The sequence below is a fragment of the Condylura cristata genome, unplaced genomic scaffold (genome assembly GCF_000260355.1).
Source record: "Condylura cristata isolate star-nosed mole 26May11 unplaced genomic scaffold, ConCri1.0 scaffold00017, whole genome shotgun sequence".
In the NCBI taxonomy this organism is placed as follows: Eukaryota; Metazoa; Chordata; class Mammalia; order Eulipotyphla; family Talpidae; genus Condylura; species Condylura cristata.
Genome location: NW_004567118.1, coordinates 27,475,882 through 27,495,979, shown reverse-complemented (window position 1 = coordinate 27,495,979; position 20,098 = coordinate 27,475,882). Strand labels below are relative to the sequence as shown.

The 20,098-nt window shown below is 46.3% G+C and overlaps 1 protein-coding gene across 1 annotated transcript; it reads right to left on the bottom strand.

Moving 5' to 3' along the window:
• Positions 1-1,383: 1,383 nt before the first annotated feature.
• On the bottom strand, positions 1,384-15,183 carry DHRS7C (dehydrogenase/reductase (SDR family) member 7C). The gene is made up of 6 exons (XM_004684594.2): positions 15,023-15,183; positions 8,795-8,907; positions 7,261-7,471; positions 5,544-5,636; positions 2,786-2,941; positions 1,384-1,776 (listed from the first exon to the last, which is right to left on the bottom strand). Exons 1-6 carry the CDS (start codon positions 15,174-15,176, stop codon positions 1,568-1,570), a joined length of 936 nt encoding a protein of 311 aa, XP_004684651.1. The 5' UTR covers positions 15,177-15,183; the 3' UTR covers positions 1,384-1,567.
• Between the last annotated feature and the right edge of the window lie 4,915 nt (positions 15,184-20,098).

The following is a 20,098-nucleotide window of genomic DNA, read 5'->3' as shown; positions in this document are numbered from 1 at the left end:
TAGGCAGGGTTCCAAGGCAATCATACGATCCTGAGCATTTTGCTTTTTAAAATAAGATTTATATGTGTGAGTATATAGATCACAGATATGTTAATTTTGTCTATGATTTGAGGTCCAAGAGGAAATTTGAGCCTGCTTTATCTATATAAATATTGGAAAAGTTTGAATCTCTAGTTAACAACATTAGTGTAAAAAAATATATGCTTTGCAAGACTCTAAGAATCATCAACTGTTTTACACAAGAACAACTAAGAAATGCCCACCAGTAACAGGATTTAAACTGAGTTTTGCTTCAAAAATGTACAAAAAGGCTGCAGTGAGGTGGGGACCCTGGGGCCAGAGTTCTAAAGATCTGTTACTCCTTAGACCAGCTGTGGCTGCTGCTGAAACTGGGGGAGGGCGATCGTCTCTGTGCTGCCAACCTGGGGGCCACTAGCCACACCTGACTATTCACACTCAAGTTAAGATAAAAGGAAATAAATACAGCTTCTCATTGCGGGGGCCACATTTGAAGTGCCCAGCAGCCAAACGTGGCTAGTGGCTGCTCCGCAGGATGGCCGATTGCGGCTCTCTCCGTCACTGTGGGAAGCTCCGTTGGCCAGTGCTGCCGCCTCTTGCCAAGTTCTACTGCTGCTGCTGGAGGCGGGCTGGACACTGGGCAGGTCAGAAGCGATTTTCTGAGTGAGTTCCTAAAAGGGGGATGGTGAGCAAGCGTGTATTCGGGAGTTAGATCCCTATGGTTCCTATTTTCCTGCTCAGCTATCACCCTATAAAGAAGCTTCTGGAAGTGTGTCCTGGGGATATCAACTGGAAAAACCCCACATGGCCCTGTGAACTGTGAACATTCTGAGGTCCCCCTCTCGTCCTACTTGTCTGACAAGAAGAAACGAAGCCATCCGCATAGCTTGACCAGGCTGTTCTGAGTAGCAGCCGTGTGTGAGTGGGTGCCTGGAGTAAGCCAAACTTGCAACCCACGACCAAGGGACGTGCTTGACTTTAATCATTTACAATGTGACCCAGGGGTTTGACAGAGAGGACTTGACCGGCGGGCACCCGGCTCTTGCCTCTCCAATGGCGCCCTTGAACCACCAGCAGAGACAAGATCCCAGCACTTGCACTTGCCCTCCTCCGTGCATGGAGAGCAGTGGCATTTCTTTAGGTCAGGGTACAGCAGGAATAGGAAGGAGCCTGGCCTCCGTGACTCATTTCCTCAGGCCCTGCACATCTGCCTTGCATAACAAGTGTACAAACTGAGCTCAGACTTGTGGCTGCTGGAACAGCTGTCACAGCATCTGTTCTGCTGAACTGCCCCTTGGGCGCGAAACCTCATTTTGAGTTTGAATAAACACTTTGGTTAGCTAGCAATGAAACTTTTATTTCAGTGGACACCCTTTCATGGGTGGGCTGTCCTTTGGGTCATTCTCCCTGGGGTGGAGACCATCTCCCACAGGGAGAGTACAGGGTAGGATGGTGGGGTGGCTCTCCCCCAGCTCAGTGGCTGAAAACCCAGCACCTTCCAAGAAAGCCTTTACCTCAGTCTCAGGGTGACCCACTGGACCTCTTCAGGCTAATCCTCTTCTGGGACATTGAGTTTCTCTTTCACCCCACAGGCCACCACAGCAAAAAAGAACTCTGGGAAGAAGGTGCGGATGTACATGGCAGCCTTGGGGATGGGGTTGGCCATGAAGACCTCTTGCTTCTTCCGCCTCACAGTGCGCATCACTTCCTCGGCCACCTCCACAGGGTGTACCCCATAGGTCAGCTTCCTGAAAAAGACTAAGATGCCCGGAGAGGGAGAGGGAGTTATGGGCCCCAGCAGAAGAAAGCAGACAGTACCCACTCTGTGCCCACAGGTAGCACGTGCATGGCTGGGGCCTGAGCCCCAGGCCAACTTGACTGTCCATGGCCATGTGGCCCTGGGGAGACACATGGTTCCTCTGGGCCTTAGTTTCTACATCCATAAAGTGAGCACAACTTCCTGCCCAATTAACTTTACAAGGTGGTTGTGAGCAATGGAAGGGATGAGAAAGAGCTTAGAAAATAAGAAGGTGCCAGATGAATTCACAGTTGTTTAAAATGGCTGCAGAATAGTACTGTCCAGAGCCTTCAGGGTCTACCTGCCAGATCAGGGGTTAACTTAGCTTCCCTTGGGCAGATGGAGCCTTGGGCACCGTGCAGGCCCCCCTCTTTAGGGGATCGGGTGCCCTCATTGTGTGCCAGTTACTATTCCAAACCTCTTGATGAGCTGAACCTTCAGTCTCCCCAGAGGCCCTCTGAGGGAGGTGTTACATCATCACTTACTTTCTGAAGGGGACCCCGCAGCACCATGACCAAGGGATGTACTTGAGTTTAATCATTTACAATGTGACAGACAAGCTTCCAATTTGGGCAACCTGACTCCAGACTCAGCCTCTGTGCTGCCTCCCAGGAAAAGGGGGTGGGAGGCAGGAATTTTTTAAAAGACTCTGTCCTGGTAATTCCATATGAGAAACTGAGGCTCAGAGACAAGTAGTCCCTTGGCCAAGATCACAGGCACCTGTGGGTGACTGAGTACAGCTGGAACGTGGCCTTCTGGTTGCGGGTTGGGATTCTTTCTACCTTGTGCCTCAGAACTGAAAGTTTGCAGCTCCCTCGCTGCTATTAGCTGGGCACAGGTACCTCCCCCCCCCCATCTCCCATGTCTCACTTCAGGAGCACCCCTTAGGCTGAATGAAGCCAGGCTGTCCTGAGACCCAGGTGGAGTCCACTGCGGCTCCTATCCCTCAATTTTCTTCTGCAAGCTCACATTTCCAAATGGAGGCTTCCCAGCTTCCTTGACCTGGATATGCTTGGTGGGAACGGATGAAAGTCGGGCTCACGGTGCTGACCACGACGTCGTACTCCTCAACTTCGGCTCGGAGGCAGTCAAAGAAGCCTAGCACGGCATGCTTGGAGGCAGCGTCTGCGGGAGAAACCAGCCAGAGCCCGCGTGTGAGGGCCCTGCTTCCAGGAAAGCGAGGGAGACAAGAGGCCAAGCCCAGCTGAAAAGGGCCCTACAGGTCCCCCAGCCCTGCCCTTCACCTCACAGAAAGCGCTGTCTGATGGACAGAGCAGAGCTGGGGCCGAATCCACTTCTCCTCTGTGTGGTCTTGAACAAACCACTTTACCTGTCTGAGGCTTGGTTTTATTATATCTAAAGTGGGATAAGATTGGTGTTGCCCACACCTAGCAGTTCTCTTGCAGGAAGGCAAATGCTGACACAGCTGAAACCACAGATAATTGGCCCAATTTAGGTCTTGGAGAAAGGAACTAGAATAACCTAACAGGATCCCTTACTTCATTATAATACTAAAATTATATAAGCCCAGGGGTGGAGATTTAACACTAGGCAATACAAGACCTGGCTTCAGTTAGGGAATGGACTTGCTCTCACCCAAAACATGAGGAATGTGGGGACCCCCCGGCTGCAAAGCCTTATAGCCTCACCTCAACACAAGCCTGGAGAGAAAGCTTCTATGGAGCATGAGTTCCCCCTTTCTCCATTGTCAGGTCAGAAGATAGAAGATCCTGCTCTGTTTCCTGACCCTAGCTGTCGTGCTGTTGGCTTTTGGTTACTAGGGGACAGGCCTTCCCATTCAGGAAGCCTGCAGTAACATTGTTCTTGCCACGTGGTTGTGAGGACCATCTGAGAAAAGGCCTAAAAAGTGCCTACCTCAAACCTGAGTTCCCATTCCTTCCAGGAAGACTGATGCTGGAATGATTTCCCCCCATGTCTCAAGGACAGCTGGTGACCTCCGTGAGCCCCAAGCACAGACCTGTCACTTCTGGCCCCCATTCCTTTGGCGATCCTGTCCAAGTAATCTACTCACCAAATCATCCAATTCAAATGGAGGAGGCCAGGGGCTGGGTAAACAAGGATTATTCCAAGAATTCCAAAAAGAAAGGAGGGTGGGCATTAAAGTTTTGGAAATGTAAAGCCACACCTGAGTTATGAGGAACCCCAACTTCCCATTTCAGGGGGGTCAGTTGGAAGCTGAATGAGGCAGTGCATGGACGTGTCATGGGGTCTACCCCCAGGCCCAGATGTCCTAGGGAGTGTAGGGATGCCTCTGGAACCCTAATCATGCCATCAGGGTTAAGAACAGAGGGGCTGGGGGCTCACCTATAAATGAAGATGGTCAATGAGGACTGCACCTGTGCTAGGCCTGGGAGACCCTTTACCATGTATCAGAGCTTTTTCATGATTACTCTCCTTTCAGTGGCTCTCAAGGTAAAAAACATCTGTAGGAGTGAGCTCAGAAGTTCCTGGGGATGGAAGTGAGCAGGAAGCCACCAGCTCTGTCTCCAGGCCTGGTGCCTCTTGGCTTCAGCCACAACTATTGAACTACTGTTCAGGAAGCTGGAAGTTCTGGTTTTTATTGACATGCCCTAATTTTCATATAGTTAAATACTTAGCACCTTAACTTTTCATCAATTCCAATGTGTGTGTTTTCCCCCACACCAGCTGGGTGTCCTACAAATTCACTAAATTCTAACATGATGTATCTGAAATTAGCTTCAGATGCCAAGCTAAGCCTTGGTCCTACCGAACACCCCCAACCCTTACTTCAAGCATCAGTCACAAGTCCAGGTTGTCACCTGTGCTTCTGACCCACCAGCTGTGGATCAGAGATTTGCGTGCTACAGTCCCCTGCTTGGATTTGGTTTATTTGCTGAAGTGTCTCATAGAACTCAGAGGAACATTCTACTTACTTGATTACTAGTTTCTTATAGAAGGATATAAATCAGAAATATAAGGCGGAAGAGGTGTGCGGTAAAATATGGGGGTGGGGCAGGGAATCCATACCTACTCGCCAGTCTCCCCAAACATCCCCAAATTCACCAACCTGGGAATTCCCTGAAGCCCACATTTCTGGGATGTTACTGGCTGCTTCATTATGGAGCCAGGGTGGATCAAATCACTGGAATTGAACTGAATTTCCAGCTCCTTTCCTCGACCCCAGAGGTAGGGGTAGAACTGAAAATTACTACCCTCTAGTCCCATCTTTGTTCCCCCCAACCAGCCTTATCCTTAGGTGACCTAGGAGCTTTCCCAAAGTCACCTTGTTAGTGTGACAAGACGCCTTTATCATTCTCATCACATAGGACCTTCCAAAGGCTTTAGGAGCTCTGTGCTAGGGGCAGACAAAGACCTCTCCTCTTTCCTGATGTGCACCCATCTTTTTCAATGGTATTGTTTCTGGCCCTTCAAAGTGGTAGAGCTCTGGGGAAAAGCATTACAGCTGGGGCTGGGGCCCATGCCAGGCACATGACCTTCAGTTGGCATTGAGCAACCAGCCAGGGCTGCCCTGACCTCCTGTGAGATGAGAGTTTTGAGAGAGAGTGATTTTACCTATCTTGCCTTTCAAATCTCAGCATCTCCCGTGTGACCTAGTGTCACCAGGGCTCAGAAGTAGAGACCTAAGGGATGGAAGAAAAGGAGCTCCCCTTGCCCCCCACTTACCCAATGCCTACTCCTAGACACATCTTTTATGACATGTAACATTATTGTCTTAGGTACTTACAAGCTGTCCGGAATGGTATTCCAAACTTCCCTTGGATGTTATTCACTAACACAATCTGGCCTGTCCTCCGGGAGATCATGTTGGGAAGCAGGACTAGAAAGCACAGGACAATGGGTCACAGTTACAATCTGAGACGAGCAGCAGACAGCTCCCAGACCCCCTCTACTGCACGTGGCTCCTCAACCCGCCTGGTAGTTAGATCACAGCAGGATGGGGTGGAAGGGCCCCTCGTAATCATTTATTCCATGCTTCCTACCAGTAGGCTGGGCTCAGCTGCTCAATTGCTGGGTGATTTTACGTGCGCCCCAGTATGCATGAAATGATAATGTGAGAGGTTTGATTCTCCTGTTGCCCCTAGAGGGAAACCTTACCTTGTTCGAATGTAACTTTAGCACCTGCGAATCTTTTAAGTACGAGAGCAAAGGCCTCAGTTCCGAGTGTTCACAAGTGTTTTCAGAGCATACTAGTCTGTTTTGTTTTCTAGTTTTCTTCCATTATTGAGAGGGAAAGGGATTCTTATTTTTATGGTGGCATGATAAAGATTTTTTCTTAAAATAAATTAATTTTAAGTTGAGGACATTTAGAGAGTAATTGGAAATCAGTGACAGTATGGATAGAATAGGAACAAGCAAAAAAAAAAAAAATTCAGAAACTCAGCATTCAGTGGGGTCAATTCAATATAGCCCTTGCCTGTGAGAGATGGGTAAACTGAGACCCAGAACTAGTGGCTAGATGGATTCTCTAAGCAAGTTAGAGCCCACCCAGGAAGAGAAACCAACTATGACTTTTCCATTCCAGTCCTTCCATCCCTTGCTATGATGCCAATGAACAGGCCCCTCAGAGGCAGACTGAATGACATGTCAGATACTGGCTGGCCTGCTCGGTGTGTCCACAGGGCCTGGGTTGGAGGAAACAGTTGTCTTTGCAGCTTCATTTAAGAAGTTCTGGGAAATCATCTTTCTACCTCAAATACTTTCTTTCCTTCATCTAGCTAAAACTCAGAATGCCATAGATATTTGGGCTGTGGAATAATCCTATTCTGCACCTACGCCCCACTCTAAATGTGGCTAGTCTACAAGCTTACATACTCTCTGTATGTAAAATAAACCTTTATTTTGAGGGATGCCTTCATCTCTTGGTTCTTCCCCATATCATCACCAGCCCAACCTCCAGATCTCCAGGCTTCAGATTAGCATTTGGTGGTGAGACATTTCTGCCTAGGAATCACCACTCTGTCCTTAAAAAGGAGACATCCTCCTGCCTTCCCTATTTCTGCAAAACACTGACTATGCCCTCTTATAGTGTGGGGATCCATTTTTTCTCCTTCTTCACTTCTGGGCAAAGAGTATCTACCTTTGACTAATTATTAGGCTTGAGAACATATTGGCCATAAGATTTATCTATCAAAATCTATGCAAAAGATGAAGACAATGGGTTAGAAGTATAGAATGGGGATGGTGGGGGATGTTGTGAATATGAGTAGAAAGAGAGGGGTAAAGGGTAAGACTTGGGTAGAGAGGGGTGGCATTTGAAGGGAGGGGTTTTACCAGTAAGATACTTTCAAATCCCTTTTTGTCATCAACATTTATGATCAGAAAATGAAAGTTTTCATTAAATAAGGTAGTTTTTCTGAGGATGGCCTCCAGCCATAACATAGCAGAATATTTCTAGCAACCCAAGACCCAAAAAATCCTTGGGGAAGTCAAACTCACGAGACCTTTGGTCAATGTGATTGGCCCAAAGTAATTGGCATCCATGATCTTTTTGTCAAGCTCCAGAGAAATCTTATGAGCAGGCCCTTTCATCTTCATGCTGGCATTGTTGATGAGGACGTCCACACAGCCGTAACAATCCAGGACCTCTTTTGCCACATCGTGGACACAGCTGATGTCTGAGAAGTCCAAGAGGACTAGCTTTGGGGTGAATGTCTGTTGAATCAGTGAGAAAAATCAAAGCACAGTCCTTGGGGTCTCTCTCTGTAAAAGCCACCTCTTTTGAAATTCAGAACTCATGGAATGGCTACAAAAATAAATTGTGAGACTAAAGCAGAATGACTCTGGAAAGACAATCCACTCTTGGGAGGCAGATAACAACATAAATTCAAAGGGCTGGAAATGATAAATCCAAATGGATTTCACCCTTAACAGCAGAGGCTGATGATTCTAGTGGGGATATCATCACATAATATTTTAAGCTCCTTTTTGGTATTTGCTTTTCAAACTGGCTTATCAGTCATAAGAGAATCCATCACAGTACTCTGTAGACACATTTGATTTTGACCAACATCATACACACATCACAGTACTTTTAGAATACCATCTGTGTGCCAGGCACTGTGTTCTACCCAGACATTGACTGTCATCAAGATTCATGGTTACTAGAGTGGGGACAGATGGGACAAGCAATGTTGCCATGCAGTTAAAGCAATTCCAATGCTTGATAAACACTCATTCTGAGATATATCCTTGAAAAGACAGTATCCTGATTAAATTCATTTGGGAAATAGATTATTGGATATTCTTGGGGATACAAGATGCCTACTAGCATATCAAAGATTCTGAAAAGTCCTGCAATAAAAATACCAACTAGACAAGTTTGAGTTAACTCAGTTAAGTCACTTGACTCAGACTCTCATTTTTCCTCAATACCTGATAATAACCTAAGAAACACACTTTGGAGAATGCTGTGTCATCCTGTTCAACTCATCTCAAATAACAGACTTACTTTTGGCTATTTCTAAAAACCAAACTCAGCATCAAGGTCGAAGATTTACAATAAAATTTTCCTGAAGAGAGTTCTATAGGCAATTCCTTAAACAATATTCCAGAAATGGTTTCAATATGGCAGTTGTGCTAAAATACACATTACTTCCTGATTTCTTGTAAGAGGACTGCATTTCCCTGATTTCCCTGAAGGAACTATCATTTGAAGTATTGTAAAAGAAAAGAAAAATCAGCCATAAGTGTTTGTAATCACAACCCACAACCTATGACATACCCTACCTTCTGGATCATCTTTGAGTCTGATTTAAAGCGTTGGTGATTAGAGAACACATTTTTGGCATGATGAGTGATCAAAATGAGTTGATCTTTTATGACTGACAATCATGCTTATGGCAAGGTCAGTGGGATGATTACCTCACATCCCCCCAAAACTATTACCAAATTTAGCCCAGTTGGCCAGAGGCTTTAACAATTTATGAAGGGCAAGTGTGCCCAGGAGTTCCCAACATGGCTCCTGGAGGGTCTTACCTTGCTGGGGTCAGCCACACTGGTCAAGGCATCATACAGTTTCTCTAATCTCTCCCAGTTCTTTCCACACAGCACCAATCTTGCCCCGCCAATGTGGAACACCCGAGCACACTCTGTGGGGACGGAAAAGAAGGACAGGGCATTGTGTGGATGGACCACTGATGGTGAGACCCACTTCTGTTACAAACTCAAGACTTCAAAGATTCAAAATTCCTAGGACCCCAGGGTCCTTTCGAGGTCCTTTCATTCAGCCTTGTCCTGATCTGTATTTTTTCCATTTCCAGCCTTAATGTGAAGAAAAGCTCACAAGGGGTGAAAGAGCCCCCCTTCATTAAGTAGTTCTGATATTAGGACAGTCTTAAACTGGACAAAAAGATGACTCTCTTCAGTTAGCCTTACATCTATCTCAACCTAAAAATACTGGAAATAGCCACCACATTTTTTAGACCAAATGTGATGAGTTCCCTTCACATTTTCTCTGTGGATAAATAATCTTGTCAGAGTTCTTTTAATTAAGAAAGTAAACCTGCTTCTGTCTAGTGGATTTTTCTCTGGACTAATTCCTGACTCCCCCAACGTAGGTCTTTTCTCCAATGAACTCACAGCAATCTTCTGTAGTAATAATACTGATGTCTAAAAACTATACAACTTAACATATTTTGAGAGCTGACTGCTCTAGGGACTGTTGGAAGAGATTTACAGAGATTAGCTCATGATTCAGTAATGTCACCAGTAATATCTTTGGTGGGTTTCCTTGAAGCAGAATCAGAGACAGGGATTTAGGTGACCAGCATTTCTGAGGAATGCATTTCAGAGAAAACCTGTCAGGGAGGAAGGGCATGTTGGGTTTACATGAAGGGCAGTTGGTTGGATTTTGACAAGTGGGAGTTGGGGCAGGGAAATGGTGGGATTGGAGAGTGATTTTGCTGGGCTCTATAGTCTAGGCCAGATAGAAGCAGGAGCGAAGCATAAGGTACTGATAGAATAAGGCCAAGGGGTAGGGGCCAGACAAGGAGGTAAAAGCTAGCCTTGGCTGATCCAATAAAGGCTCTGGAGTATAAACCCAACTGCAGAGTTGTCCCAGAGGGAAGCAAGAGGACCAGTACTGTGATAACCAGTGACTGGCCCTGGTGCTTCCTCTGTGGGTGGGAGTACAAAGGGCATAATTTTGGGAAAGCAACATCTCTGTCAGAGAGCGAGTTTGTGAGCTGTGGTGGTCAATGCTCAGGCGTCTGGGTGCTGGAGGAAGTGGCCAGGTACAGGACTCTGCAAAAGACAACCCCAGGGTGGGAAAGGTGTCACTACTATAGGAGGTACATGCTTACGGCTGTCCCATTTAACACCAAGCAGTCGTGGGCCCTGAGAGACCAGGGATGCCAAAGGAACCACTGGAGGCTGGTGTCCTTAGTACATGTGATTTCATGGCTGTGTAATATTTTCTCCCCAAGGCCAGCTGCCTGGTGCAGGTGGAAAGGAGACCAGGACAGTTGGTTGGGTTTTGACAAGGGGGAGTTGGGGCAGGGAAATGGTGCAACTGGAGAGTGATCGTGCTGGGCCCTATAATCTAAGCCAGATAGAAGCAGGAGCGAAGCAGAAGGTACTGATAGAACAAGGCCGAGGGGTAGGGACCAGGAGAAGTAGGTCCCCTGGGGATGGCGATAAGCCCACAGTGGACCCAGAGGTAGGCCATGAGCAAGTGGCATGCACCCACTTCACAGAAGGTCCAGATGAATGTGCGCAGGGAGGCCTCTGCAGGACCCAGATGTGCTCACAGCTCCATCCAAGCACTGGAGCTTGAAGTGGTTTTATAACCTTGAGAGGTTCTCTTTCCCTCCCTGCTTCCCTGCCTCTCTACCCCCAGAGGGGTCAGAAAGCTTGCTCTACCTGGCTAGAAGGAGGAGAGGAGGGGGAAAGAAACTTTCATTGTGATGAAAACAGACGGCTTTACTAACGTGTTCTACTGAGAATCCCACTCCTGAGTTGCTGCTGTTTGAGGACTCAATGTGACCGACAGGTTTGTAAAATCTGATAGTTATCAGAGATAAAAAAAAGTCAAGATGCAAAGGAAGGCCTTCCCCTCTGTCTAAATTTGAGGGACCAAGATGGCCTGCCTCACTACACCCCCTGATTCTTGTTACTTCACTGCTGTTTTTACAAATAAGCATCATAAAGAGGCTGAAGGGAAATAAGAGGAAGTGTTCACAGGTGGGTGGGGTTCTAGGTGTGTTTTCTGAGTTTTTACTTTTGAAATCCCTTTTAGTATCTATGGCTTTTATAATAATGGAAATCAGCCCTCCGTGGGGGCACAACGGGTTAGGACGCAGCACTGCAAGCTGGCCTCAGCCGCTTCAGTGTGAGTTTGCATCCCCTGTCCCAGAGGTGACCCACATGGCATGGCAGACCTCTCCTGACCCGCCCGCTGCTCTCCTCAGCAGTGTATTTCGTTGATCTGCCTGTTCTGCTCCCCACTCTGTCTTTGGTGAAGCCTCTCACCACCCCTGCAACTCTGCCTTGTACCCCAGCTCTGTATGCATAAATAAATAAATCTTTAAAAAAAACAGAAATCACAGAAGGATCTTCATCTGGAGGGAGAATGCCTTAGTCCTCATGTGTTGCAGCTGAAATCCCCAGCAGTAGTCAGGCTGGCTTGCATTTTCCACCCAGAAGAATGAGGTTCAATGCGATGAAATGATTAACCCCTAAGCCACAGCCAGTCTGAGACCACCACAGTGGTGGACCTGTGGACCTTAGCACTGACCTTCCCACTGGAGTGAAGAAGCGTGCACTGGGGCAGATTGTGGCCTGCCTCCCCTCAGTAATGAGGGACATATGTACAAGCAGGGCATAAAGTGAGGTGAGGTGTCTGTGGCCAGAGCCAGCCTGAACTCTGGCCTTTACCTCAGGGCAGCCAGCCAGGAGAGTCCTTCCCCATCATCCATGTCCCCACCCCCTTCTCTGCTGATACTGCCTTTCCCCGGGGGTTTGGGGGGCTGGAACCAGAGGTGCCATATTGCTTCAGGGCAGCTAGCCCAAAGGCACACCCCCAAATAAGTCGTGTCTAATGCCAGACCTTGGGTACACACAGGATTTCTCGTCTGTATTCTTTATTACTAAGGCTCAGCACAGCGTTTCTCCTGAGTCGGGCACGTGGGCATGTGGCTTTTCTTTCTCAGGCAGCAAACGCAAATGAAGTCCTCACTTCCCTCTTTCCTCAGGTCTAAGATGCCATTGACTGTAAGAGGCTTCCTGGTTTCAAAATGTTAACATGCAAAAGGATGGGTTGTGAATATTGCAGGGTGCTGTGGATGAAAAGACTATCAGCTCAGTTTCAGAAGTGTTGAAAGAATGTTCAGAATGTTCAGAATGACTGTGCACCTAGAGGTGAGGAGTCCCAGGCGGGGCTGTGCTCTCTGGGGCTGGTCAAGTACACAGGCTTAGCATTCTGGGAGTCCCTTTGCTGCACACACTGTGATAGCAGGGACTGATTTCTGATTTGGCTGAAGTGTGCAGGTTGTGGGGGTGGGGGTGGGGTTAGGTGGGGTTAGTGGGTGCGGGGGGGAAGGGTGGGAACCGGGAACCATGTGGAGCTGGGCGCCTGGCAACTGCCGTCTCTCTGTGTTGGGTCAGGCTCCCTGGGAACAGGGTATGCTGAGGCTGGGCATGGCCTGAGTCCTCCATTCAGATCCACTTATGTCTTGCCCTGGACCTGAGAAACGGAGCAGTTTGATCCTGGAATTGCTATGGTTGGCAGCATGTCCATGCTAGGCATTTACTTACAGTCACATAGGCCCAGTTTCTCAAGTTACAAATAAATAATTGTACTTTATTTTTCCCTGCTTTGCATATCTTTCCAGGGTGGACCCATAACATACAGTAAACGAGAACTCTGACAGCAGCTATGACGGAGAGTAGACCATATTTCTCTGAAAATGCCATTTTGCTCCTGAGATACATTTTTTGGGAATATCAAATTTGTACAGTGTGTGACTCTGTAGAGTTGATGAGACTTATAAAAAGCATAAGGCCACGGAAACAAATGTCCATCTCTCAGCAGGAGCTAGGATGGTAGTTCTACCTGATAAGACAGAAAATCAACAAGGCTGTAGAACTGAACAATCTCCTCTACCAACAGGGTTTAATTGACATTTGTGGGGACATCTCCCCCCCCCCCCCGGAGAAGACACGTTCTTTTCAAGCACCCATGATCATTTGCCAAAATAGACCATATCCTGAGCTGTAAAACATCCCTTGGCAAATTGCAATCACACACAATATCTTCTTTGATCAAACTAGAATCTAGTTAAAAAGCAATAAAATAAATGCATAACAAGCTTGTCTGAAAGCACGCCTTCACTCATCATGTGGGGGCTATCTATGAGATCAGTGGTTCCTGAGTGCTCGTTATATGGGGCTGGGTGCTCAGGACACCCACAAGCAACACATAGGCCCCACAGAGGGGAGCTGTGCCAGTGGCCTGCTGAGAACCATGTGGGGGTATTCTAGAGGAGCCCCAGGTGCAGAGGCCAGTTCTTCAGGGAAGGAGCAGTGAAGGTGACAGAGACTTCTCAAGGAAGCAGTGGCATGTTGGGAGCTTGTCTGATGCTCCCTAGGCACATTCTACTAAAGGATAAGGCTTCCCAGAGCCATTTTGACTCTCGGTGTTTCTAGGTGAATGTCACTTTTCCAAATCCCCATGGCAACAATGACTTCCTCTTGTCTTGTTACAGGTCTCATTGTATGTCCTAGGCTTGTTTCTATAGAAGTTGGGAGTTTGTGTCCCCTCCCTTCTGATTTCCGAGTCTAATGATGCTGGGCCTCCTCCTTGGGTATTGTTTCCGAGGCCCACACAGGGCCAGGTAGGGAGCTAGTTTGTCTGCCTTATACTTTTGTGTTTTTTTGTTTGTTTGTTTGTTTTTTAATATTACAAGAGGCTTAAAAAGAGATGACCCATTAAAACTGAACCCCATTTCAAAGCATGCAGACTGATTCCTACTGGGATGTCCAAAAGAATGAAACTCAGACTTCCCAGCCAGGAGGTTGTAAATGTAAACCATCCCAGGCAGGATGGTTGCCCCTAGGAATGGGTGCCCAGCCACTCTGGGGGGCTCTTTGGAAGGAGCAGTGCTCTCCGGATGGCCAGGATGTGCTGGGCTTCATTGCTGTTTGTTGAGTATCTACTGAACATTTGGCTGAGTGGCTCCTCTGCTTGCGGAGGAATAAAAGCAAAAACAAAAACTGTACACAAACTATAAATTATGGGGCTGCCCTATCATTGTGAGGAGTGACAGAATCATTGAAATCTAAGACATTTACTGCTCTTCATGCCACAGATGCTGCAATGCAAGGATCCTTTGAGATTATCTTTTTTTTAACAAATTATATTTTAATTTATTTGTATATATCTCACATCAGTGCAGTCCCCATAAAATTCCCACCACCAAGTCACCCGCACACCATCACCCTAGTCCCTTGTGTTCTTCCCACCTGTTTTGTGCCCTCCTCCTCCCCCACCGCATAGACCATCTCTGATTTATAGTTGTCAAGTTATTTTGTTGTATGGTTTTTTAAAACTTTAGTTATTTTTTCCCCTGATCCCTAATTTGGTTTCCCAGTATTTCTATCTAATACAGGATTTGTAAGTATAAGCGCCTTCAAGGCCAGGAGGTGATATGGCGGAGGGCATCAGGCAAGTAAGACACAAAGGGGATTAGTGGAGTGTGCAGTCTGCACGAGTTTGTGAATCATTATCATGGCTAACTCCTATGAGTTGCCCACCTATCCATTCATTTTTTTTTTTCCTCTACAACACTATGAGGTAGAGAGAAGATTAATATCCTTGTTTTCCGATGGGAAATCTAACGCAGAGAAGTGAAGTCACCAGCCAGTAAGTGGTGGAGTCAGGAATTGAACCACCTCCCAAGTCCGGACTCCTAAGTAGTACTCTGCTTTGCATTTCAAGTTTATGGAAACCCCCGGCATCAGAATAAGCACATCTGCAGGCAAATTTTGCGCCTTGGGCTGAGTTTGCAGCCCCAGATATTCTAATTTCTTTATTCTAATCCTCATTTCTCCTGGAGGAAGCTGCAGCCTCCAAAACAGAAGATGCTTGCTGGTGACTTACAGATACCAGGTGAGAACACAGTCTTGACCCCACTCCTTGTCCCTCTTCTATCCTGCCAACACAAACTGCTCGGGAGAGTGGGCACAAGTGCAGCAAAGCCAGCTTACCCTTGCCTAGTCCTGAGATGGCATCAGTGATCACCACGACTTTGTTCTGCACGGCTGATTTAGACCACAGCCTGGACACCTCTTGGTAGATGAAGAGAAGACCGCTGATTCCCAACAGCAGCAGGGGAAGCATGAGCACAGTTGTGACTCCCATCTTGTTCTGGGGGGAAATTGGTGAAAGGATTTGGCTTGGCAAAGAGACTGAGGGGAACCGTGGGGCAGGAGTCCCAAGGTTGCAGGGTGCACTCACTGTGCACCCAACCCGGAGTGTCCTCTCCAAGGAGCTGGGCTGTGTGGGAGTGCCCCAGGGCCCCTTTGGAGCTGAACTCCCTAGTGAGTGCACTAATCCCCAAATATTCAACAAATAGAAAATTACTCACAGTGTCTCCAAAAACAAATGGAATCCAGGGGGCCTGCCCTCCCGAAGGTTAATTACAAACTTCATTAAAATGGGTCTGCATTTTTGGAAGGAAATCCATGTGTCAAGGCCACTTGCTTGGGCTTTAATGACTATTTATAGCTCTCAGTGCACTAAAGGCTTTTCAGGGTAAATATAGTATCTATTCCGACATTCAGGGACACATGCTGACCGGGTCTGATTTCAGAGTTCTTGCCAGGATTTTAAAGTTCGTTTGGCTGGCCCAACTATTAGAGGTTTCCTTTGCAGTTTGGGGCTGAGCTTTAGAGAGCAGGAACTGGGATTTCAGGACAAATATCCTTGCTCTCATGTCCTGTGCAACAGTGTCTGGCAGCTTCCAGGTAGCTCAGCTGGGCATGGTAGTGGATCATCTGCTTCCTTTTCTGGCGGGGGATGAAAAGCAGAGGAAAGCTGTTATGCAGAATGGTACCTATAGGAGAAGGAGGTGTGCCATGAGCTACTGGAAAGTGTGGGGAGTGTTTCTTATTCAAGTGACTCCACCTCTGAGCCTTAGCAGTCTTATCTGTAAAATGGGCTCAAGGGGCTAATCTTTCAGGACTGTTGGAAGGGTAAAATAAGGTACTTAGTATCAAGCTAGTATAGGCCCCCTGGCTCACAAGAATATGATTATTATTATCTTTAATGATTAAGAATTTATCTCCAAAATGTTAAAATTTGAATTACATCAAAAAAACTCCATAGGATTAGAAACAGACATGAAGAATTAAAACCTAGCTCAGGTATGCAAATTATCAGAACCCAGAAGACCAGTCATAGGGAATCATAATTTGTGTGGTAAGGATTGTTGAGCTGAACAGAATGTGGGAGCCAGGAATGGCAGAGGGCTTAGGGGGTGTGGAGTTAGGGGGAATGGCATTTCTTCCTTGGAAATGAAGAATAATCAGGAACTTTGAAAAAAAAAACACACTAAAAAAATTGAGGTAACTGGTTTGCAATACAGTATATGACACACCTTCAGATGTATATCATCTCACCATACCTACTACGAAAGCATCCATAGTCCTCCACTCTAGTCCATGGGGCCCTTCTATACCCTGCTCCCCCACTCTGCCTCTCTGGTTGCTGTAATTCTACGGACAGATTTCTAGGGTTTGCAATTAGTTTTGTTTTGACTCACCCTTTGTTTGGTTTTTCTCTATTCCACATCTGAGTAGAACCATCCAATATTTATCTTTCTCTTCCTGACTGATGTCATCTAGCATCAGCCTCTCTGGTTAAATCCACATTGTCACAAATGGCAAGAGCTTATTTTTATCACTGAGTATTAGCCCATTAAAAACATACTTTTAGGACCTCCCTAGTGGCACAAGGGATTAATTCTCAGCACTATGAAGCTATCTGCAGCCACTGCAGCATGATTTCGATCCCCAGCAAGGGAGCTGACCCACATGGCATAGCAGACCTCTCCTGTCTCACCTACTGCTCCCCTCAGCAGTGTGTTTCAGTCACTCTGCCTGTTCCATTTCCCACTCTGTCACTAGTGAATCCTTTTACTTCCCACATCTCTGGCCTGTACCCCAGCTCTTGTATGCATAAATAAATAAATCTTTTAAAAAAACCACTCTTAATTGCATATAATATACACATAGGGCAATATTGTAAATGTGGTGCTTCCTGAGTCTTCATGAACAGAACATACTCCTTTAGCTCAAGAGCTAGCAATGCCAACATTCCCCCATTGTGCTTCTTCCCAGCCCTTCAGAGAAATGACTTTCTAACTTTTAAAAGCAGGTGTAAAAGGTAACTTTTATACTGCAGCAATATTGTTTCCTTCAACACCATTTCATTATAAACTTGGTAAGAAAAAAAGAAGCCTCAGGCAACATTGAAGACAACCACTAACTTCCAGGACCTGCTTTTGTTATTCCGTCCTTTGCTAACAGTTGCAGTTCCCAAGAACCTATCTATGTTACATGAGGACAGCTGCTAGTAGTAACTTTGGTTTAAAGATAATTTATTTAAGTAGATTCACAGAGTTGTTGAGTGAACACTGTGATTATGAGATTCATCTGTGTGGTGGTGAAGTTGGTGATGATTCACTTTCACTGTTTGACAGTCCCTTCCATGTTTTAATGTTAGCACAGTCTTCTGTGCCTTACAGTTGGACGATGGCTTCACCAACCCAAGGATGCCCAAAGTCACCAGCTCACAAGATCCTCAGAGCTCGGTCAAATAAAAGACACTTTGAATATTGCCCTGAGGTCCTGGTGATGGGGAAGGGCACATCAGGACTGTGGGTTGCCTGACTTGGGATGATGCTTGAGCTCAGATAAAGTCACCAGGGCAGATTAAGTTGCACTAGAGGGAAGTGAACCCCCTGAGGGTGGCGGGGATTTCCTTCCCTTTTCTTTTTTAAAGATTTATTTATTTATGCATATGAGAACTGGGGCACTGGCCAAAAGTGAGGGGGATGACAGGATTCACCAGTGTGGGGAGCAGAACAGGCAGATTGATTGAAACACACTGCTGAGGGCGAGACAGGAGAGGTCTGCTGCACCCTGTGGGTCAGCTACTTGATTGAAGCAGCTGCAGCCAGCTTCATAGTGCTAGGCTTTAACTTCTTGTGCCACCAGGGAGGGCCCAGGATTTCCTTTTCTTTCAAGGCATATACTAACCAAGCCACACTCTTTAGTCTACAGATTCTTGCCCCAAATCCCCATCTACTTTCTTGTCCAACATAGGAAAGAAACCTGCAGGTTTCTGGTACTGTTTAATCCAAGGATGGAACACAAAGGCTCGATGATGAATGCCTCTACAGGGGCCTTGGACACCCAGGATGTGAAAGCCACAGTCCAGATCAGAGTAAGTCTTACCTGTCTTCTCCTGTAGAGACTCTTCATTTCCTTGGATTCAAATGGAAGCCATGTCCAGTCACAGATATTGGGGCCACTGCATTGAAAATCTATACCTGAATCAGAGGAAAATATCCCTTTAGTGACTTCCTCCCAACATTTATACCCCCGTCCCTCTGGGTGCATGAAAGGCACCCAGGGCTCTGCCCTTATTTATTTTTGCTTAGCCACAAGGGAGATTTCAGCCACTGCCCTTCTCTATCACCCACCTTGTCAAAAGAGATAAGGACCCCTTGCTTCCTGAATCCCCTAAGCCTGGTTGGGGAAGATCATTCAAGGTCAGCTGGTGGCTTTTTGTGAGATGGGGTTATGATTCAGTACAACACCCTGGCAACCTCCGTGTCTGTTGGGCTGGCCTCTCACAGCTATCCCCGACAGGCTTTTTACGAATACCAGAAAAGGAAGAAGGTTGACTCCTGTCTTCCAGTGCCTGGAACATTGTAGTCACCTGATAAAATACACTGCATGGTTAAACAGGATGGATGGCTTCCAGGCTAAAATTAGTTGGTGAACTTGAACTCATTTGATCCTGTATTTCTTCCACTGAGGTTTCACTATTGTTCCCCCAATTCATTGGCAAAGTCTCAGACTCTTGTTTCCTCATATACCCATGGGCCCTAATGCAGCGCTTTGCACATGGCAGACACTGGCAGGTGATTCTTCCGCTGTGCTCACTCAGTGCCAGGCATTGTTCCAAGGTCTTCAATTACTAATATGCTTCATCCTTACAAATCTTAAAGTGGGTAGGATTTGTCTCTTATTATTATTATTATTTTTAAAGATTTATTTGCGCATACAGAATTGGGGTGCAGGCCAGAGGCCAGGGGCGGCGAGAGGCTACACCAGAGACAGAGTGGGGAACAGAACAGGCAGATCAACGAAGTACACTGCTGAGGGGAGCAGCGGGCGGGTCTGCCGTGCCATGTGGTCACCACCTGGGCAGGTGGGAATCGAACTCATGAGGAAGCGGCTCCAGATTCTCAGTGCTGTGCTTTAACCCGCTGCGCCACCAGGGAGGGCTGGATTTGTCTCTTATTTTATAGATGAGACATGGAGGCATAGAGAGATAAGTGACCTGTCCTAGGTCAAGGGAGGAACTGAGATTTATATTCAGGCTGTCTCCAAAAATCCATGCTCTTAATTACAAAATGCTAAAGAAAAAAGGCCTACTTGAACAGAACATCCACATGTGAGTACATGCATGTTCATTTGTGTTTCCTCCTCCTTCCCTCCCTCCCTCCTTCCTTCTTTCCTTCCTTCTATCCATTCTTCTTTTTGCAGGGGAGAGAAAGCAGGACAAACAGCATTTTGCCTGGATATGAAGCCAGGATATTTTCAAAGTTCATATTTATTAATATATAGCCATTATGTTTAATAGAATGTTTATTAATATTAAATATTCTTAATCTTAAAAATTTAGGAGATTATCGCACAAACTAAAGTGGTATAATGTTAACATGACTTTCAGTTTTCATTTGCACTAATTAGGGCTTTTTTTTTTGAGGTAACATTGATTTACAACACTGAATGTGACTCAGAGGCACAGGATCACACCTTCTCAGATACTTGTCACCACACCATACCAACTCAAAGACACCTATAGTCGATCCCTCCACATTTTGTTCCCCTCTTCCTATGGCCCTTCTGGTAACTTCAATTCAACAGTCTGATTTCTAAAGTTTATATTGGTTTGATTTGACCCTTTGCTTGATTTCTCTATATTTCACATATAGGTGAAAATACCAGTATTAATGTCTTTTACCTTTTGACTTATTTCACTTAGCA

Excerpts from the sequence above, each read along its gene's own strand:
- DHRS7C (XM_004684594.2), bottom strand. The coding sequence starts at position 15,176 with ATGGGAGTCACAACTGTGCTCATGCTTCCCCTGCTGCTGTTGGGAATC. Across the intron at positions 7,472-8,794 it reads GTGTGGCTGACCCCAGCAAG|ACATTCACCCCAAAGCTAGT; the intron begins GTAAGACCCTCC and ends CTGATTCAACAG. Across the intron at positions 1,777-2,785 it reads GGAAGCCTCCATTTGGAAAT|TCTTTTTCAGGAAGCTGACC; the intron begins GTGAGCTTGCAG and ends CGGGCATCTTAG.